Below are 23333 nucleotides of genomic sequence, written 5' to 3'. Positions count from 1 at the left end.
CCCACCAATATGTCCCTGACTCGAGATTGTACAATAGAAGATCAAGGAAATGGGATAGGGCTATTGCTCTGCACAGAAAATTAATTTTTGATATATCACAAAAGAAATGTGTGCTCAGGGAGGGGGAAGAGGCCAAAGCTCAGAAGAGTAAGAAAAATAAAAAGAAAATGTCTCCTGCACCTACCATGGAATCTCATGTTATTTCTATAAAGCACTGTGATCACTGCTAACAATGCCCAGTAGCTCAGGAATTAAAACATTAATATTAGGCATCTCTTATTTTTCTTTAAGTCCTTTAGCATTCTCCACCCTAGGGATGTCCCCTGACTTCCACCTTTTCTCACCTCACCCTGCTTGCCATGTCTCCCTGTTCTCCATTTCTTTGGGGTTTCCCTCAGCTCTCTAGATCCCCTCTCTTTTTCATCTTCAGAGAAGTTTGGGCTCTCTGTGCTTCCCTTGTCCTCCTGGTTTGTCTTGCACCCTAACTTTTCACCATTAAAATACCCAGCCTGATGTTTTGCTAAATGAAAACCTGTTTACTTAGAGTTTATCTGTTCCCAGCTAGAACAATACATCCCACTCTGCCTCCTTCACATACACAGCCCAACTCTCCCCACCCTGCCCTGTGCCAGCCTGCCGTTGATTTCCTCATCATCAGATTCAATCCACCATGGATAGAAAATATTTTCTTAAAGCTGTATCTAAATGAAACATGTGCAGATACTTCTTTGTTCATTATTTCTTAAACAGTATAGCATAACTAGGATATTTTATATAAGAGAATTAAGCATTTATGAGTTTTGATTTCATATGGGATCCAGGAATCAATCTCCCACAGATACTGATGACCATAAAACATCATCTCAGCTCTCAATAAATATAGGGTCTAGTACTAAGGTTAAAAACCGAATCAAAGGCTGGGTGTGGTAGCTCATGCTTGTAATCCTAGTACTAGGGAGGCTGAGACAGGAGGATTGAGGTTCTCAGGCAGCTTTAGCTACTTAATGAGGCCCTTTGCAACTCAGTGACTCCTTGTTTCAAAATAAAGAATAAAAAATAGGGTTGGGGGAGTAGCTTGGAGGCAGAATGTCCCTGGGTTCCATCCCTAGCACTGCAAAAAAGAAAAAGAAACAAAAATGAAAATCCAATAAATGTGGTCAAGAAATTCCAACAGAGAGTTCTAGGCGCTAAAAGAGGAATATTTACAAGATTTGGTAGAGGAATAAAAGAGGAAATGATCTAATCTGCTTATACTTGGACTAGTAACAGTAATATAATGGTTTGGCACTTTTTGTGCCATGAAGCCTTTTATATGCAGAGTTTGGTGGAAGAACTCTTGAATGATGAGTACTCAATACATGTGGGCAGTCGTTACCTTCTCCAAATGCTGGTAGGTGGGTAGTACTTTCCATATTTTACTAAAGAGAAAGTCAAGTGGGAAAAGCTAAGTAACTTATTCTGTTGGAGCCAGGATTGCAACCCAGGCTAGAGTTCAAAAGTCACACTTATTTTGTTTTTTGGCACTGAGATTGAACCCCAAGAGTATTCTACCTCTCAGCTACACCCCTACCCAGCCCTATTTTATTTTTTATTTAGGAAGAGGATCTTGCTAGATTGCTGAGAGCTTCACTGAGTTGCTGAGGCTGACCTTGAACTTGTCATCCTCCTGTCTCAGCCTCCCACATATTGGGATTACAGACATGTGCCACCACATTTGACTCCAACGTTCATACTCTTGACAGATGATCAGGTGGGTCTTCTTGTCTTCCTTAACTCACACAGCTTTAGCTCTCTGATACCCAGAGTTTTACCAGCCTTCCCCAACCTGGAGATTTAAGTGACTTCTCTGCCACATTGTACCCCTAAAGACAATGTCTCAACACCCTACCTTCTGAGACCAGACACTATGGTTTGTTTCTATTAAGTCAAATGATATGAAACTGCCAATACTTGACCTTTTTAGACTTATGAAATCAGAAATTTCATGTGGTTCAACTCAATACAAGGCATCAGATTAATCGTGACTACTCCAGCTCCCTCAGCTCTTTTTTTCTGTGAGAACCAGGACTTTCTGACAATTCTAATTTTTCCTGCTAGAATAGTTAGAATAAGAGGGAAAAGAGACAGAGCCTCTTGATTTCTTTCAATGAGCCAAGCCCAGTGACTCAGTGTGAAATAACTGTGAAGCCCCCTCTCAGTGTCGTCTCAGGGTTGGTAGCCCTTAAAGGATGGCTGTGTCATCTAGTAAGTCCCTTAATACAAGGTTCTTAAGCCGGGCATGGTGGCACACGCTTGTAATCTCAGCATTTGGGAGGCTGAGACCAGAGGATCGAGGTTCGCAGACAATCTCAGTACTTAGTGAGGCCCTCCGCAACTTATTGAGACCCTGTTTCAAAATAAAAGAATAAAAAAAATGAGACAGGGGGTGTAGCTTGGAGGTCAAATGCCTCTGGGTTCCATCTCTAGACCCATAAAAAAAATACAAGGTTTTCTCCTCATCCCTATCCTCTTCTTAAAGTCATGACACACCACATTTAAATTCAAAGATGCTTCAAGAACTCTGAATTGTTTTGTTTTAAACCAAGAAGCCTAAAACCTCCTGAGGTCAACATGAAAGACAGAGTTTCCTGAGAGATTAGGGATGATTGTGAGGGAAAATGAAATTTTTTGCCTATGCAAAACTTTCCACATGTGAACCATAAATTTCCACATCCTGCTTTGGGCTGGAGTTGGACTTCTCCCGAGTTGGTCTTTGTGGCCACTGCTATGTGATGGTGCCTAACTCATACCTACACTCTCCTGGTGGCCCCCATGTTGCTCTGCTTTGCAGAACATTCAGGTATATCCAGAATAGTCCTAACTACATCCTAGGCATCCTGGGCATGTTCCTAGTATGCTCTGTGGCAGAGGAACCTGGCATGCAAGGACTCTGATATTGCAGTTTAATGCAAATTACCATCTTGCTATTCACCAGGTCTCCTTGAACTGCTGCCGCCTCACTTAGAAATCCCTGTGCATGCACTGGCCCTTTACGCCTTCTTTCCTGTAGTGATGGTATAGAGCTCCTCTGCCAACAGATACGGCCACCTTCTTCACTTTGGAACCCATTCTCTCAAACCTCTCGAGGGACCTCGCTCCATAAGTTACTTCCTCATCTCCATTCCTTTAGCTTCTGCCTTGGCACCATCTTCATCTCATTAGAATTTAAACGCATTTGAGGTGGTACACACCAGCAATCCCAGTACTGGGGAGGCTGAGACAGATGGATCACAGGTTGGAGGCCAGGCTTAGCAACCTAGCCAGATCCTTAGCATCTTAGCGGGACACTGTTTCAAAATAATAAGGGTTAGATGTGTTGTTTAGAAATAGAATACCCACGAGTTCAACCCCTTGTCCCCCTAAAAATAAATTATAAATAAGTGAAAAAATAAAAGAACTTAAACACGTTCAATTATTCTAACTTCTTTTAACAAAACCAAACTGAAAATTCTTGATCACCATTTCCCCTCCTCGCCTTCTCAATCAATCTTCTTAAATAGGGTGGTTTTACATAATATCTCCAACCCTCTCCTTCACAACTTTTTACTGATGGTGAACTGGCTTCTGTCCCTGCGTCAGGATAGAAATTGCCCTTGGCAGGTCAATAGTGGCCTCTTTGTTGCTAAAATAAAAGACACTTTTCCTTGACCTCTATGAAATAACTGGCATTGTTCATTATATGTACCTTTTAACTTACCTTTAGACATACCTTTTTTAACTTATGAAATGCTATACTATCCTGCTTTTGTCCCACCTTCATAAGCCTTTATTTCTTTGCTCACTTCTTAAATGCTGGCTGCTTTTGGTGGTCTAGCCTAGATTGCCTCTACTCTCACTCTACATTCTTTCCAGGCGTTAACCATACATCCTGTGGCATTCACGACCACTGCTACGTGATGGTACCTAACTCCTACATCTCAGAAGTGTTTTTGGACCATCAGCCTATTTTCTCAGGCACCTGCGAGACATCTCCTTTTGACTAATCCTGTGCCTCTCAACATGTTTGCACTCAAGTCAGAATTTTTCCTACTCCAGCCACTCAGGCCTTCACCTGTAGCAGCAGCAGCTACTGGCTGTCCAAACCAGACACCTGGGAGGGACCCTTGACTCTTTTCTTTTGTACTTCCTATAACCAATCAGTCCTCAAGTCCTATAATTCTGTCTCCGAATCTCCATTAAATCTATTTTTCTACATACCCACCACATCCTCACTAACTGACCTCAGTCTTTTAGTCATGTTTATTCCTCATGATGGAAGAAACATGATCTTTCTCTTCAATGGCTCCTCAGTACATTTGGGATAAAGTCGTAAACTTCTGAACTTGGCTCTATAGCCATCCATCAACTTTTACTTTCTAAAATTAAACTGCCTATATTCAAATTTGTTTTGAGTTTACTAGGATGTGGGACTTTAGGAAGGCACTTAATATCTCCAGAACTCAATTTTTTTTCATATATTAAATGTGAATAACAAGCCAGGCATGGTGTCACAAGTCTGTAATTTCAGTACTTGGGAGGCCAAGATGGGGATCACTACTCAAGGACATCTTCAGCAACCTAGGGAGAATCTCAGCAATTTGGAGATCCTGTTTCAAAATAAAATAACAAAATAGGGCTGGGGATATAGCTCGGAGGTCGAATGCCCCTGGGTTCATTCCCTAGTAAATAAATAAATACATACATACCTATGAATTACAATATTTCCTATAAAATTATAGTATGTATTAAGATTATATATATAGCATGCATTTCTATAAGTAGTAAGTATGATATAAATGTTAGCTATCATTGTCAGATCATCATCACCACCACCAACATTACCTTTGGGTCATCTATGTTCTAATAAAGCAGATTGTCTGGAACATGAGATCAATAGGCATTCCAAATGTTGATTTTGAAGACTTGAGCAGTATTTGACAGTTGGTCAAGGATATTGGAAATTTACCAGGAAGGACTGAAAACACAGGTTGAGTATACCTTATCTGAAATACTTGGGACCAGGGTGTTTTCTTTTAATTTTAGAATATTTGCTCCATATACAATGAGATATCTTGGGGATGAAGCTCAAGTCAAAATACAAAATTTATGTATGTTTCATATATGTGTATAATATATGTATGCATACATATATACATAAATATCCTTATATATACATATATATTTTTTTTATCCTGAAACTAATTTTATGCAGTATTTTAGTGAATCTGCATTTCATCTGTGATCTGTCACATGAGGTCATGTACAGAATTTGTTTCACTATGGCATCATGTTGCTGCTCAAAAATTTGGATTTTAGAGCATTTCAAATTTTAAATTTGGGATCCTCAACCTATATAATTGGATAGCTTCAAATTAGACCACAACTATCTAATGGGAAAATAACACAGCTTGTTAATTGGGAGTGTTTCATAGGAATTGCCATATAACAGGGTTAATATTTTCAGGGAAAGAGAATAGCTTAGCTAGGCATGTTTGAAATTTATGCCTGGGAGCTGCCAAAAAATAAAACATTTAAATTGACTTGATTAAATTTATAGTAATATGAAAAGCATGGATTAGATATTAAATAATGTTTTGAATTCTTTCTGAGTGGAAATATGCAAACATTTTGTTATGTTATTAATCATTATAAAATCTCATGTATCGGTCATTTCTGTTACTTTACTTTTATAGATAAGACAGCTATGGCTTACAAATGTTAACATGATCAGAATTGTCTATCTTGTAAGAGGCAAGTTTAGTATTTAAATTCAAGTCAGGTAACCTCTAGAATCTTATTTTTTTATTTTTAAATTTTATTTTAACTGATAAGTACAGATATATATTAATGAGGTACCACATATATGTGTTCCAATATATGTGTATATTACATAATGTTTAAGTCAGGTTGAACAAGGCAGGAATTGGGTTAGGACTAATTGGGTGATGTATGCATGTATGGCTCCACCATCTTGTATCCCATTAAGATTTATGACTATAATGCACAAAAAAATCAGGTTATATCAACTTCCTCCAATTTGCCATTTCTGTATGCAAGAACTTTCCAAATCCTTTCCTCAAGCTCTTTGAACTGTACAGTACATTATGGTTGTGTATAGTTCCCCTACTTTCTACTAGCACACCAGAACTTCATACTCGTAACTGCAAACATGTTTTTTCTTGATGACTATCATGAATTCCACCTCATACTCTTACACTGTGGCTTTGTAGAAGATTATTTCAAGTGCATGATATTACTGATGATCTTAAGACCTTATCACTATCAGCCTCAGGCAGATACTCCAGGAAAGACAAGGGGCAAGAACATTTCAAGATGAAGAGATGCCTTCAAGGATTGGAGTTTAATTCTGATCATTTTTATTCATGAGCTATTAAGTTTTATTTATTTACTTTTAATTTTTATTGGTGCATTGTATTTCTATATCTTAATGGGATACAAGATGGGGGAGACATACATGCACACATGACCCAATTAGCCCTTACCCAATTCCCACCCCATTGCCTCCCCCTCCTTCCTTCTCGTTTTTGGCTTAGTGATTGATATTGATATGTTTGTTAAAGTACATCATGTGCATTAGAGATTTTCCCTCTTCCCCCCTATTATTTCAAGTCAGAACTTGCAATACAAGATTCGAGGAAAGATATTCCTAATGCTTTCTTGTTCCAGGAATAATCTGCAAAAATTCTTGATGAACAAGAAAACTGTGGCCAGTTTCTTATCCAACCTCTCTACAGAGTTGAGGGCCTGAGAGACTGAAGGAGATGCAGGATTAGTTTACAAAAAGTGGATCTTCTATATTTTTTGTATAAAAGAGTTCATAGTTCATTTATTCTCTTCAGTAGAACTAATAAAATCAGCAGAGGTACCATACAGTCTTCAAAGAACAGTTTAAATTAGGAAAAACTATTTGGCACAACCCGATGTGTCTGGAGCCTGCGTATTAATTTTGAGATTTGGACGTGTTATTTCTCTCTGTGTTTCTTTTCTCCTCCTTTTATTTTTACTTTTCTATTGTTGATCAGTTGTCTACCCTTCATCAGGCATTTTGCTAAGTATTTTATCTACATTATTTCACTTAGTTTCTACACAAGCCTATGAGAGACATGTGACTGTTATGTTCAGCTGACAAAGAAAGAACTTAAAAAGGTTAAATAACTTGCCCCAGGTGAAGTAGAGGAAAAGATGGATCCAGAACTCAACCCTAAATCTCTTTTGCTATAGCCCTTGGCCTTTCAACCATCAAATCATACTGCTTCCTCATTACCCTCCTTCTGTTCTTTGCCTCAGGGACAGGATGAGAACTTCAGTCAACGTTGTGGGTGACTCCTTTGGGGCTGGGATTGTCTATCACCTCTCCAAGTCTGAGCTGGATACCATCGACTCCCAACACCGAGTGCACGAAGACATCGAAATGACCAAGACTCAGTCCATTTACGATGACATGAAGAACCATAGGGAAAGCAACTCTAATCAATGTGTCTATGCTGCACACAACTCTGTCATAGTAGACGAGTGCAAGGTACCTTTCCCATTCCTGGATATCGAGACCTGTATATAGTAGTGCATGCTCGACTTCTTACAAAAACAAACACAAAGCCCTGCATCCATTATCATCACTTTCATTTTAAGAAAAATAACCATGTAACCCCAGCTTCTATGAGTCCCAGTTCATCTAACGCTATGTCTAACATGGCAGGAAATCAAGTCTAATGCTAAAAGAACCAATCTGCTGCTTGTTTTGTATGTGTGATGTGGAACGACAGTTCTGACACCTGTATCCACCCACTTCACTAATATGGTTGCTTTTCTTGACCATTTTGACCAATAATTTTGGGGTGTTAGAGCTTTTCTGGCTTGCAAATATTCTATTTATCAAATGAAACACCAAGAAAATACCATTTGATTTAAATATCATGAGTTTTCTTCCTTGCTGTATATCATATATTGACAAAAAATGTGCCCACATAGCTTTGCTCAGCTACCTTTCTCTTAATTATTTTTGCGGGAAAAGAAACTTTTACCCCCAAAGTGAGGAAGCACTTTTAAGTAAAGAATAACTATCCTTCAAAACAGTTATCCAGAGAAGTCTTTTGAAAAACAGTGGATCTCACAGTCTGTCTGGCAACGCCGTCTTTTCTGCAGCATGAATGTTCTGGGTTCTCCTCCAAGCTGTTGGGTGACAAGTCTTCAAGCCTGATGGGTTCTGTCTAGCCTTCTTTGTAACTAACCTGACTTTGTTAGAGTATTGTGACCAGAGTAAAGCAAACTTGGGAAAACCCCGGCAGTGAGCAGAGTCAATTTGGAATTGGTTTGCTAAAATGATTTCATGTAGCAACCTGGCAGTCTGGACCCAGTATAGACCTCTAGTACCTTTTTGACTCCTGTTGATAAGATCACAATTAATTTCTAATTTCTTCCTGTTCATCTGGGTCATTCTAAATATGTGCCATGATGTCTGCCCAAGAACTAAAGGTGTTGACACAGAAGCAATTCTCTTTACAGGACTGTATCATGGTTCTGGAATTCTAGCGGGCCATCCACAGTCTTTTGTTTTTCTCTTCTATATCAGATTCATGTGTGGGTGAGCCAGGGATCTCATACACATTAGGAAGGGCCTTCTATCAAAAGGCAATTTTACAAATTAATTGACTCAACCAAAATTATTATGTTTTTAAGAATATATGTAGCCAAAAGACATAATCTTTTCTCTTAGAACGTTAATGTTTTTCACATCTGAGTGAACTGATAAATTATTTGCCATCAAAAAGTTAATCTGAACCAACAAGGACCAACATTCTCATGGAATGGCTCTATACTATATTTAACAAGTATTTATTGTATGCTTTGTAAGGTTTAGTTGAATGTCTCCACCACATTTCAGTGACATCTATATTTTTATCATTCAACAAGTCTTTATTGACAAAGTCCTTTGTTAGGCACTGAAAGTCAGCCAAAAGAATGTGCAGGTTTTTTTTCTCTGTGGTACTGGGGTTCCTGGAAGCCCTTCTACCTCCAGGCTACACTCCCAGACCTACTTTTACATTTTTATTTGGAAAAAGGGTCTTCTAAGCCAGCGCGCGCGGCTGGCTTCGAACCTGCGCGATCCTCCTGTCTCTGCCTCCCAAGCGCGGGGATTACAAGCGTGTGCCACTACGCCTGGCAGAATGTGCAGTGTTTTTAAGGAGATAAGACTTGACACACTAGGAAACATAGTAGAAGACACCATGAAATCACCATAAGTGATTTTCATTTTACATTTGCAAGTAAGAAAAATCTTAGTGGTTAAATACCTATGATGCAGCTCTTTTGGAACTTCTTAAAAAGTTTCTTAATATTGTCAAGAATGTGTTTTCAAAAAGATTGTATACAGGCCTTGGTGGGGATGTCTTCATGTTTCAGATTTCCTGGATTTTTATTTTCAAAGAAAGTCATTGGGAGCCAGGAGTGGTGGCGCACGCTTGTAATTCCAGCATTCGGGAGGCTGAGACTGGAGGATCGCAGTTCACGAACAGCCTCAGCTGCTTAGTGAGGCCCTCCACAACTCAGTGAGACCTTCTTTCAAAATAAAGCAAAATAAAGAATAAAAAACAGGGCAAGGGGTGTAGCTTGGAGGTCAAATGCCCCGGGGTTTCATCTCCAGACCCCCCAAAAAAAGACATTGGGAGAAATTTGCTTTACTTTTTTTTTTTTTTTGGTGGTACTGGGGTTCCTGGAAGCCCTTCTACCTCCGGGCTACACTCCCAGACCTATTTTATATTTTTGAAACAGGGTCTCTTACGCCAGCGCGGCTGGCTTCGAACCTGCGCCATCCTCCTGTCTCCGCCTCCCAAGCGCGGGGATTACAAGCGTGCGCCACCACGCCCGGCTTGCTTTACTTTTTTAAGCAAAACATTTTGAACTCTAAAGTTTTAGGAATTATATCCATCACAAGGAAGTAAGCTTGTGAGGGATAAAAACTTGTCCCCATTTTTCAATACCGTGTCCCAGCTCCTAAAACAATGTCTGGCATGATATAGGTACCCAATAAATATTTTTATGAATGCATCCTTTTAGCTTCTTGATTTCATGGTATCTTCCACACAACTTTTTTTTTTTTTTTGCTGGAAAATTTCATAAAACAGTTGTTCAATCTCCTTATAAAATGGACTACCCAACTAACCCCACTTGCAGATGCATTTGTTAATCAGAGTTCAGGTAGCCACTGATGAAACTGAGAAGATCATGAAGAGGATTAAAAACAGTGTCACGGCTACTTCAGCTGCTTGCATTTGGAATGAAGTAACTGGGTTTAGCTTACTGAAGGTGAGGTGGTCCTCAGCCTCTAATGAGGGAGACAAGTTGTTCACTCTAGGTCAGTTACGTTGAATATACACCTCTTTTTATAACATCTAGGCCACATTTATTCATTCATTTGGAATTTTTTCTAGTCACTTCTCAGTATTCCTCATTCTCAGTTTAAAAAACAACTTGAAAGGTGTTGCTGCTTCCTGCCAATGCCTCCCCTTTGGCTTTTTTTATTTATTACCCAGGTGATTGGGCCAGAAAGAGGTAGATTGGATTGGGGAGTAGAGTTCCAGCTTTCTTTAATACAGCCAGGAAAGGAAATGCCAGAAAAACTCCTTTCCCAGTTACTTTTGAAACATAGGCCCCAGTATTAACAAACAAACAAAAAACAACAACAAAAAGAAACACTTACCCCAAGTGCTGTCAGATTCTTCCAAAGGCATCACATTGTGATTGATAATTTTGCACTGCTATTGATCTGGTCCATCACTGAGAGCCAAATAAGGACATTCAAGGTCACAGTCAACAGCCAAAATCCTCCAGACAGACAGTCTGTCCCTGGCAGTCTTTTTTGACTGTTCACTGAAGGGGAAACCAATTTGCTGAAGCTCTGGTCAAAACTTTAACCACTTCAAGCATTGTTATATATCATGTTGGTCTATTTTTAATTCTTGACTGGCAATAGTAGTTTGAAAATATGCAAGAGCTTTTTAATTTTAATTGGAATAACTGCATGTAGAGCAGCCATTGCTAGTTGCATGAACTTTCTAAAAAGTGGTGGGGGTAGCTAATGGGGACGAGAGAGATGCGTGTTTTGCTTTCCATTTGCTTGGTTTGTGAAGGGCACTTGGCTCTGTTCCTAGCGTGTGGTGTCTCATGATGCATGCATTTCACTTCCACTTGGGTAAGAAAAAGGTCAGATTTCTTTCAAACATTGCTGCATTTGTCATGTCTCCATATTCTAATGCTTCCATAAATCCAGTCTCTCCATTATGTGGAATATCAGTCGTGGGTTTAAGTTTGCACATGACGTTGAGGACAGACAGACAGAAGGTAAGCTAGGAAAACTACTTAGAAGTGGAGGAGAAAACCTCCAATTCTGTGGAAGGGTTCAGTTTGTTTTGAGCCAGGGAAGAATAATATAGACAGTCTGGAATTAAATTTGGTTAATTCAATGTCTGCATTGAAATAGTTTGAATTATTTCATCACTGATTTCAGGCTTTTACTCCTTCTCACCTTTAAAAAAATTTTAAAGTTAAGATTGCTTATTTGAGACAGCCACATCATTGTGATTCTGATTTTATAGCTGAATAGAGACTAAGGGGTTAGCTCAATGATAGGTCACTTGCCTAGCATGTGCAAGGCCATCAATTTAATCCCCAGCATGGAACAAAACAAAACAAATGGAATGAAATGTATGAAGTTCACCTGGCTTCATTGCAACTGAACCCTTGACATGCATGAGTAGAACTAGCTACCTAGTTCTGGGTTGTTTTTATCTATGGTTGTATGGAGTAGCACATAGCACTCACTATATTATAAACACTGTGTTATTGTGTGATGGTCTATAGATAGTGAGATACCCTAAAACTATGAAAGTGTTCATCCTACATTGCAAAGCATCTGTAGTCCCCAAATACCCTCAAGGCATATGCAAATCTGTTCATTCAGAAGTTGAATACCAAGACTGGTTCAAAGTTAGTTCGCAAGTTAATTCAAAGTTAATTCACAAGTTGAATACCAAGACTGGTTCAAAGTTTGCAAGAAATTCCACTGAAAATGCATATTTAAGTCATATATTTTAACCTTGGATCTAGTGCTTCTCCACATAACCCAAGGTTGTTTTTTTTTTTTTTTCTGCTTCCTGGTCTGTAAGCTGGATGTTGATGATAATTATTTTCAGGTAACTCTGGCAGCCAACGGAAAGTCAGCTGACTGCAGTGTTGAGGAAGAGCCCTGGAAACGTGAAAAATAAGGACATGACTCTCAGCAAATTCTTGAATAAACTCCCCAGCGTATATTATGGTAAAAGATGATATAAACAAGCTTTCTTTAAAAAGAAAAAAAATGCATATACTTCTATGTTTACTTAATCTGTTAGCTGAGGCTTAGAGGAGCTGTTGTGAGTCTGTGATGTCAGGCAGGGTGCTGCGTCTTTGCCAAATAACGCTTCATAACCGTCTAATTTTCTCACTTGTATTATGGTTCGGATGGATGCTGCTGGAGAAATCACTTTGAAGACATGTTCTTCCCAGCTTCCTTTTTATCTCGAGATGTAGAGCTGTGGATGCTTTTCTCCCAGGGGATGTGACAAAAGCAGTGTGGTACACTCCAGGGACTTGGGACAATGAACATACATGCGGCATGTTATTCCTTAAAGTGTTCATATCTTGCCTTCTTACGCACAGAGATCCTGTTAGAATCCTCTAGAATGACTCTCCTCCAGTGTCCTGTAGAGTGAGCACATGTACTGACTAAAAACAAGCGTGTGGCTTAGGGGACTCTGACAACTTTTGTGTACTCTTTATGTTAAATGTTTCAAAGTGAGTTTTAGTGGGAGCCATGCTCTAATCGCAGCTGATCACAGAACCCACCGCACCTCTGCCTACTCTAGATAGTGTGTTGGAATAATGGTTGAGATTTCAAAATATGTGTCATAATTTTCTCTAAATTTGATGATGGATTAGGAAGTGTTTTACATATAACCACTGTATATATTGGCAAAATTAAGGGAGCACAGTTGAGATAAATTTTAACCAGATTTATATATTCAAATTTATTATATTTGGGTTGCACTCATCTGACACTGTGAAATCAAGTGAGACTGTTTGATCTATGTCTTATTTTCTTTGTTTCATCTATAAGGTTCTCATTTGGTCTTCTAACCAAAAAAAAAAAAAAGTATTTTCAATCCCCAAATTGTTTTCATCAAATTTTCCACCTAGCTGGCCTGATATTTTATTTTCCTTAGGCATGGAGGGTGCTCATGTTGGATTGCCTCTCTCTTCTCATACCATATCTTGATTGATCTATTAGATCAATGTAGAAAGCTTGTTATATCAAAGCACATAAATACAATTACAGGACACAGGTGGAAGCAGAGCCAGTCTTCCTCCTCAGTGGGAAAAGAACACAAAATGGACATCCATGCAAAATCCCGCCCAATTGACATCCCTATGACAGAGTCCAGGCAGCCTCAAACCATGAACTGGGAACAAAGGATGGCTCCGCACAACTTCCCAGATGGAATCCTTTTCAAGGCTGTGAAAGTTTGAAGGAATAAATAATATAATTGGCATAGCACAGTGCCTTGCTTGTGGTAGGAAGCCAACAAATCCTTAATGATTGATTGGTTATACAAGCTAAATTTTTTAATATCGCTACTATAATTTTTTATCAAATAAGCCACAGTATTTTTCTAAGGTTTCTGGATTTGGGAGTTAGCTGGGGATTCGAATCGTTGAAAAATAAAGCACATTCAGATTTAGGGAGTAAACTTGATCCATAGGTGGGAGTGGGGTGTGTCATCTAAGACCAGCAGAGGGTTGTGGTGATGTAGTTACAGAACCCAGGTTCTTGAGGAGAGGGTGTTTGGGGACATCACCTGCCCTTTATTACCTATTTCTTGTGACTTCTCTCTTCCAAAACAGAAAGCTTTGGAATATATACAAAACACATAAGATTCCAGTTGTTCTGTCTGTTAAAACCCTAGCTATCTTTGAACAGGGCCCACTGTTGAACAGTATTAAGCAGATTTTTGAAAAACAACATTGTTCTTTGTTTTCTTTAAAGGGACAGTTAATGGGGTGGCCAAAGATATGCTCCAATGCAGTAGTGCAAAATGCTTTTTTCTGCAATAGATGTGTGGGTCCAGGGCACAGTGGCTGGGCTGAGCTATGAAATTGTCCAGGATTCTCTTTAGGTGATGCTCCCAAGAGCTTTCTTTACAGCAAGTAAAAGGATCTAGGCAAGGCATCTAGGAGCTTGTTGTTTTGTTTTGTTTTACTTTGTTTTGCTAGAAGGTCAGCTTAGCACTTGTACACAACAGCAGATTTCTCAAAGGAGTAGTTACAGGAGTGGCTTCTCAGGACTCTGCCTGGACATCTTTCTGGTTTCTCTTGTCCTCAGCTTCTTTTCTAGTTATCCTATAAATATATTAGGGGATAGTGTGTTCAGAAGAAACAAGGTGTACAGCTTCATAAAGCAGGTTTCTCTGGTTTGAGACTATATGCAGTGTGTCATAAGAATATACTTAGGAAATCACAGTGAATGGAAAGTCCATAAATTATATTAAAAGTAAATAGTTTATCAAATTCAAGATGAGCCTGAATATCCTGGTTGTACATGAAGCTGACACATGACGATGTGCTGTGGGGTGTTAGGCCTCATGCATCCTTCCCATGTCATGCCCAGTGAGGAGTCTCCTGCCCAGAATATGTGCCATAAACAGAAAAAATGGACCCAGAATATACCTCTAATAGCCTTTATCTAAATGAGATAACCTGTCAATTACATGAATAGATTTATCTTAATAGGCCCATCATAGATATGAATGCATATAATAGTTTGTTAATATTTGATTATGCATAAATGATATTTATCTCTATATAGATACAGCAAGTCAGGTAAATCAAGGAGGCTTGCAAGTCAGGGCTTTGGCAACACCATTTTGTTACAGATTCATTTACTCTTTGTAGGAATCAGAATCATTTCAGGAGAAAATTCACTAAGTAGATTTTAACCCTTTCCTTTCTCTCTTGGAAACCCAATAAGAATCATCATTTATTTATTTATTAAAATCCATCAAATTCAAACCAATCAGTGAGAAGAATGGCTTATCTTTTAGGGTAATGTTTTACTCTAAAAGTTTTAAAGATGTGCCTCACCTCATGCAAAAGGCATCATAGAATCGAGACAGCCATCTAGATCTAAGTACCCAGTTCCTCAGTGAAGGACTTTGGGTGACTTTAGGACTTTAGGTAGCTATAAGATCATATTTTTTTCAAATAATAGTTCTATAGGTGCATTGTAGTGACATATCATAGTGAGGTTCAAAGTGATAAATACAGATTCCATTTTTTACTTCCTGTTGGATATAGAAACAGTCTGTGGTATTGCTGCCTGCAGATGTTACCATGCCCTGCAAAAGACAAATATTTATTTCTCTTCTCTAACCACTAGTCAGTCTGGATATTTATGAATGCTAAAAGAAAGAGTGCCAAATGCCTACCTCCTGGATTTAGACTGGTGGAAGCTAAGAAATGCTTAGGAGAAATTCAGTTCATAGGGAGATTCCTGGTAGATGATGCCAGGAATCCCAGTGACCAAATAACTAGGCCTCAGATCATTTCCACTCATGTGGAAAGAAATGTGTCATTTGCAAGTAAAGAGGTCTTTTCAGAACTGAGTGATTGAGAAACTTATCTAACAGGTCCCCAAAAGGAAACCCAGTTTTGTCATGTTTTTGCAAATACCACACTCCCTTTTGCTCTCAATAGCAAATTTTTACTTGTCAGAATTAAGGCTTCTGCCTACACAACATTTTCCCCATGAAATATAGCAATAAATCCAAGTAGGTATGTACATGCTCAGAAGTAATTCTCCAAGGTCTTGACTTGAAAAACAAGTCTCAGCAGCTCTTGCCTGGTTTGATGACTTACAGCCCAGCCGGTGACACCACAGCGGAGATGGATCTTCCCACTTATCTGTTCCCAGGTGTCTCGTGGCTGATGTTGGTTGGCGTATTCTCCAACTGCTCTCATTCCAGGCAAAGAAAAAGGACCAAATGAAGTGTTCAGGTTTTGTCAATAAGGACGCTAGAGGTCTGGGGGCATGTGAAGATTAAGTTAAAGCAGAGTCTGAAGTGAGTGTTTTATACATCTAGTGGTCAGAAAAGATGGATGGTCTCAGTCATTGTAGTAGATTCTGGCTAAACTTAGAAGAAAGGTCACTGTGTGCCAACCAGGAAGGTGGCACTAGAGGTAGAATGTGTCTTCCTTGGGTGGAAAGAGTTCATGGATTGACAGGAAACACTAGCTTATCTTTGTCCCTTAGAACAAAAACAAAAACCAAAACTACAAACCCAGATCTCCACTCTTTCTTCTCCTTTCCATTTATTCCACTGCTTACGAGATGACTTTGTAAATGACCAGATGGGGTAGTATGAGGGTTTGTTTTAGAATAGATAACCGGAAATCTAAATCAGACAGTACCTAATTCCATAGCACAACACTACTAATTCAGGCAGTGTCAGAGAGATGGTGAGAAACCACAGGGTTGGGTAGAAGAAATCACTGATTTAGACTCTGACCATTTTTAACCATGTGACTTGCACAAGCTACTTAATGTCCACGCTTCATTTTCTCCCATATGAAAAGTGAAGGGTTTGGATTAAATGATGAAAGTTTCTTTCATCCCTCCAGATCCATGTCTTACACGCTCTGCTTAGCTTTCTTCTTTCTTAAGAGGCTTACTACTCTAAAATACTGCTTGTTCATATTTTAAGTTAGAAGGACCTGAAATAATGAATAATTGACTGAGATTTTTCTTATCCCTTTTGGGAGAAAAAGAAATTCAAGCCTCTATTCATTTTATGTTTCACAACAAGCTTGGAAGGTGGCCAGGTTTATTTCTGGTTTGTTGTTTGGAGACACTGATAAACATCCTTTTATTAAAAGTCCCTGTTACCTACAGTCATGAAGGGCTGGGACCTGTCTGCAGCTCCAGCACTTTGCTTCACTCCTGCTGTGACTGCGGAGCCCTCTCCACATACTCCAGCCACATCATTTTCTCCAGGTAGTCCTAATTGCTGACCCAGTATGGGGATTTGGGAGCCTCTGGCAAATAAACCTGAACACTCATGAAATTTGGTGCAAGACTTACACAATCACAGCAACTGTCTGTAAATACCTTCCACCCTCCACATGCATGCATGTGCGCACGCGCGCGCACACACACACACACACACACACACACACACACTCACACACACGCATCCATTCACAGGTGGGCTGGGATGACTCTTTTCTCTGGAGAGGTGTACAGGGATATTTGATTGATTTCATCTGCAAATTTTCTATTTGGTTTGCTTTTATCGCGGGTACCACATCACAAGCAGAGAAGCTCTAACTTGCAAAAACTAAGTTATACTGACTGCTATTACCCTTTTCGGTGCCCGTGAGGTTTCAAATGGGTGAGATGCTGTGCATGGTCTGGAAGGTACATGTCATCGGCTGTGAACTTGGAACAGCCTCTTGCCCTTTCTGCTATTGTGATGGGCCACTGCTTGCATCCTTGCCCTTTGTCCAAACTTCAGCTAACTACAGAATAGAGTTTGCATTTCTTGTGTGGCAACCAGCTTTAATACCAGAGGAGAACCCAGCACTCCAGATTTGGTGGATTGAAAGGTACAATTAGGACTAAAAGAATTATTTTTCTGTTGATTGCCCTTTTTTCCATTAGTACATAAAGCCTGATGTAAGAGCATCAATATAAATAGTTTCTTAATTGACCCATTTAAGTGAGAGAAGCCCCTCATTTTCTGTTGCATTCACTGTAAGTAAAGTCCTGTATAATTACTAATCATTTTTTCTCTGTCCAGCCTGCTTCACTTCCAACCTCGAAGCCAAGTATCCATTTAGATGTTATTAAAAATCCTTCTGGTTGCTATGTAGGGATCTTTTGTGCTGAGAGTAAAACCTACTACTGGAAGAGACCTCACTATTTTGCAGAATCAGCCATAGACCTACACAATGTATACCAACAGGGCCCCAGTTCCTCTGGAGATGCCCACAATCCCTAGGTGAGTGCTGGAACCTAACAACCAACTGTTTTTCCTCGGCATCATCCCCTGAGGAGATGGGGATGATGCAGCCAGCGCAGCACCCGATACTTCTGGGACTGTTTCTTATGGCAACCATTTAGCCTGCCTGGAAATGGTCTGTCTGCTGCCTTTGGTAAGAGACAGATCTACTCACTAGCTGAGGATGTTGGTCCAGCACATCTCTGAGGTTTCTCCCTCACGGAGCAAATTCTCTGACATGTCTAATTGGCTGTCGGGTGTTTTCCTACTCCGTGAGAGTTACTTTCCTTTGTAGGAACTCATCCATGGGCATCTGATTCTTCTGCAAGTAATCTTAATTCCTTCTTTTCTTCCTTCCCCTGGAAAATATTAGCACTCTCTCTCCATTTTGCACATCACAGATTATCTGATTACTATAGAGATTTGTATATAAAAAGCTACTTTTTTGAGAATTTTTGTATATTCTTTTTCTATTTGTTTTTTACAGCTTGAGAAAAGAGCTGGCAAACTGTGAATCTAATTTTATCTTTACTGCCAGCAGATATATTTTGTCTTCCTGGTAAGAATCTCTGCTACCAGAGACAATTGATTGTTCTCTGATCAGTATTGCACCCCAAATCTACAAATTACTTCAGCCCAATCTTACATGCTTTCTTAAACAAATCCCCATGCTTCTTTGCTATTATTTATAAAAAGCATAAGAAAAATGTATTTATAGTCCTGGATAGTCTATGTTTAATATTAATTTAGCCTTTAATAATGTCATAGGTTTGTATCTATTCTTCAGAAGTCATAAAGAACTCAGTATAGACAAAATTGATCTATTTAGTATCTGTAATTTTGCAGACAGATATTTTCTTATGGTATTTTCTATATAACCACATATGTAGAATTTTAACTAATCAGAGCACAAGGTGTTTCTACAGCAATTTACAGCTATCAATTGTTTCCTAAGCATTTAGCCACATTTCAAAAATTTAATATCCCAGCCCTTAGTGATACAGTGAACAACTCCCCATCAAGAACAAGGAATTGCTTCAGTGCTTTAGGTGGTTAGGAGATGCATCTAGACAATTCATCTTTCTATCTCAAGGAATGGTGCTGGTTTTTAACCTTCAACACCAGGCCTTGTTTTTCCAGATGAACATTCTAATTTTGCTTTTTTTTTTTTTAAAGGTAAGGTGATAATAGAGGGATCATTTTTATATCAAAATCTCCCCTGCCTTCCTAAATGTTTTTGTGAAAATTGGCTTAGGAAACCTTTGAGCAGCAGACTAATACTAGGAAGGAAATAAGGGCATATCAATAGTAAATGTCACATTAGTATTTAAGTTGAGCATATATTTTTAAAGAAAAAATTAAAACAATTGTTTTAATACTGGCTGTATCACCGGGGGCTAGAGGTGGGAGTTCAGAGTCACATTGAAATTGTTCAGGAAAAGCCCAGGTAGATTTTGTCCTCAGGTGAATAACAAACTATATAACCTCCCCCAAAGGTAAATCAATAGCCACTGAAAAAAACTAGATGTCTTTCCTCTGCCAAACACACTTTCTGATGTGGTGGTAGGGCTAGTATTTTTACCATGTTTTAAAAAGTAGTCAGTTACATAGAAAGTATGCTAGTATGTATTTGAACCAGCTCCTCATAAAGCAAACAGATTAGATGTGCCCTCAACTGGCTAAGATTTGTATCTGTTTTCAAGCTATCTGTCCAAGCATGAAGTTCTTATGTGTACACACTGATACTTGGTTCACGCATGAAGAACAGTGCCTATGCACTTTGTGTAGATATAATGTAGGTATCTATGTGTAATTTCAGTGAAATGATATATAGATGTATCGTAATTTAATTTAAATGTTGTTTTTTGTTGTTCATCTAAATGCAATAGACGTGTCAATTGGTGTTTTGGAAGACCTTCTTTTTTCTCTTAGATACCTAGCAGTGAATCATTTCTTCTCCTTCTTAATGTGATTTGAGGATATATATGAGTGAAAAAAATATTCACGAATCCTTTGTACTCATAATCGTTTGAAGTCTGTGTGTCCAGCACCTCTGTAAATATGCAATTCAGAGCAGAGACAGATTGGATGTGTGTCCTGGCTCTCAGTGAAAGTTCATGTGTTGTCTGTCTAATTCATGGTGAATGCAACTGGGGAGCCTTTGATTATCTCAGCTTAGACAAGTTTAGCACAAGGACACTTATCTGTAGTCCTCTTTCATGTGGTGAAGGGGCTCAGAGAGACCAAAAACTGGTCTGCTCCTGTGCACATCAGCATTATGTCTTTAGAAAAGGATCATCCCCTCTGGTTGCCAAATACTCATGATTATGCTCATGACCTGAAGGTTCTAAAGAGCCTCATGCCCTTGGCTACTTGAGTTAGGGTACGGGAAACACATTTTCTGACTAGCTGCTATGCAGGTGAAACCCCATAAAAGCACGGTCCTGGCAGAAAACTGCACAGTTGTGGTAGCAAGATAGAGCACTAGAAGCACAGAACAGTCAATGCACAGCTTTCGGGGCTGCTGAGGGGCATCTGCTAAAGGACAGATCCCACATATGTGAAGGGAGTTTGACCTCCTCTACCCAGTATGCTCTGCGTGTATGTTTGGAGCGACTGAAGATGACATTAATGAATACAATTACCCACTTGCCTCCAAAAACACATATTCTGTCTCATTGCCACTAAATTCAATGCTATGCAGTCTGGAATTCTTGTAACCCCTCGCTCCTCCCCAAGGACAGAAAATAAACAATAATGTGCTGTCAGGAACACTGGGTGCCCCTCAGTTTTCTCAAGAAACTGAAGCCCAAGACCATGAGGGTGCAAAGCACGTTCATTCCCAGAAATTTCTTCAGAGGAGTGGAGTGAGGAGGCTGTGGTTGTTGGGCAATTTATTTTTCCTTGAAGAAATGTCTTCTTCAAATTCAAAATGAAAACCTTACAGAAAGAAAACTAGCCTCTAGGCAGGATTATCTCTGAAGACTCTTGTATACACAGAATGAAAGATAAGAATAACTTTTCCCTCTCATTTGCAATCCCCATTGGACTGAAGTCATGTGGCATAGAGTATCTATAGCACATGGTATTTAAACACTAATGAACACAAAAAAGATAAAACGTCAACTAATTTCTGGGTTGTCTCATATATGGTACTAGGAAATGCCTAGTTGGCATAGCACATCTTGGGTAGTTGAGGTCTTTCATTTTTGACTTTAGTTTTCTAAGCTTTCTGACAATGTGGACTGATTACTGTAACATTTCATGTGTAAAATAACTGGATATTCTTTATATGCTGGAAATAACCTGTGAATCCAATATTTCACTAAGTGTTTTAACTTTTGTGTATATATCTCTCATCAATAAAATGTGGATTCCAATTTCTCTGGGTTGTTGTCTCTTCTTTCATTCCCACTTTAGTCTATTCTTGGTTACATAGTAAGAATGGAGGTCTTTGTGGAGAAATTTATGGATTAGAGTTTGCAACATCCAAATGACTACTTTTCTAGGAAACACAGATATGTAGTGAAGGTACATCTAATGACCTAAAATTAGTGAATTGGAAAAAATGGCTTATAACTAGTGAACCAGCCAGCATGGGCAAGCCCCTGGTCTCGGGGCCTTAAAATTATTTATTTATTATTCATGTGACATATTCATCATCAGACAGCTGGAAGACTCTGCTCCATCCTGTCCTCATTTAAGGAGTATCTTAGTTCATTTTATATTGCTATAACAAAATATTCAAGACTGGATGTCTTATAAGGAAGAATGGTTTATTTTGGCTTATGGTTCTGGAGGCTAAAATATCCAAGTTTGGGTGTCTACATTCAGCAAAGACTTCAATTTGCATCATAATGTGGTAGAAGGCATTCCACAAAAGAAATGCATGTGAGTGACCAATCACATAGGATAGCCTTGCTACCATTCTCATGGTAACTAATCAAGTTATGAAAGACCTAATCTGTTCTCCAGAGATGCATTAATCCCTTCTGAGGGTTACTTCTCAAAGGCCTTATTACCTCCCAGTAGGCTCCCCTCTTAAAGGTTCTATCAACTCTCAACATTGCCACATTCGGGACCAAGCTTCCAGCACATGAACTTTTTACTTATCACTTTTTTGGGGGAGGTGGACACATTCAAACCGCAGGTTCTCTTTCCATATTTCAGGGCACCTCCTGCAGATGGTCTCGATTAGTTGAATTGTTTTAATTAGGGGAAGGGCAGGGGTGTATGACCAAATGTTTGATTTTAAGTAAGCAAAATACATATATGTAATATGTCATAAATATTTTCACCAATGACAATGACTTAAATTGTCAGTGAAAATGAACACTTCATTTGAACAGACACTTCTTTTTTCCCTTGGAGCCAAGTCTACATCACATCTACATTCAAACTATTACTAAAATCTTACAGAAACTATGTCCATCAGTACATTACCAGGCTGCTATTTTATTTTTAAGAAAGCAAAGAGCCACAAATTAGAGTTATGGTAAGCTTAACTCTAAGATGTATCTTAGTGTGGATAAATTTTGCTCAAAACCAGTCAGAGAGTCCCTTGTGTCAGCCAGTGAGACCCCTGACTCTCTTGGGTCACAGGTGTTAATTCCATCCATAGCCAGGGCCAGGTAAGTGTTGTTTTGTCACCACTGTGAGAAAAGATAGGAAGAAGATGAAGGGAAGAGGAAGAGAGAACAAAGAGGAAGGAGAGAGAATTTCAAGGTGGTCTGAGTTATCACACAGGAGTTCTGCTCTCTGCTCAGTCACTAAAGAGTCCTGAAAATTTGTCTGTGTTTCATTCTTATAAAACAATGCATGAGATGAATCCACTTATAAAGAAAGCAGGTTTATTTTAGCTCACAGTTTTAGAGGTTTCGGTCCATGGTCTGTTGGCCTTATTGCTTTTTGGGGCTGTGGATGAGAAAACTTATCACAGTGGGAAGTGTCTAACAGAGCAAAAAGCTGCTCACTTTATGGTTGGGACTTGAGGGAGACAAAGGAAGAGAGGAGTGACCTAAAACCTCTCACTAGGCCTCCTAAAGTCTACAACTCCCAGTAGCACCATGCTTCATGCTGCAGATCAAGCCCTCAACACAGGAGGGAGACATTCTGGATCCAAACTATAGCAGGGACTAAGTCCCTTTGGAAGTCATTTTGGCATGTATAAAACTAGGTCTTGGGAAAAGATAATTTCTAAGCTTCTGA

General features: G+C 39.1%; 1 protein-coding gene across 1 annotated transcript in view; it reads left to right on the top strand.

The window, feature by feature from the left end:
- SLC1A2 (solute carrier family 1 member 2) overlaps positions 1-12299 on the top strand; it is a gene marked incomplete at its 3' end in the record, with an annotated part of 144885 nt that extends 132586 nt beyond the window's left edge. Inside the window, exons 10-11 of the mRNA XM_080695578.1 lie at positions 7327-7558; positions 12228-12299. Coding sequence (XP_080551704.1) covers positions 7327-7558; positions 12228-12299 — 304 coding nt within the window. The remainder of the gene's footprint in view (positions 1-7326; positions 7559-12227) is intronic.
- Positions 12300-23333: the final 11034 nt, after the last annotated feature.

This window comes from Muscardinus avellanarius (assembly GCF_963383645.1).
Source record: "Muscardinus avellanarius genome assembly, chromosome: 1".
NCBI classification, from domain to species: Eukaryota; Metazoa; Chordata; class Mammalia; order Rodentia; family Gliridae; genus Muscardinus; species Muscardinus avellanarius.
The sequence above is the reverse complement of the archived record's forward strand: the minus strand, read 5'-3'. Positions and strand labels throughout refer to the sequence as shown.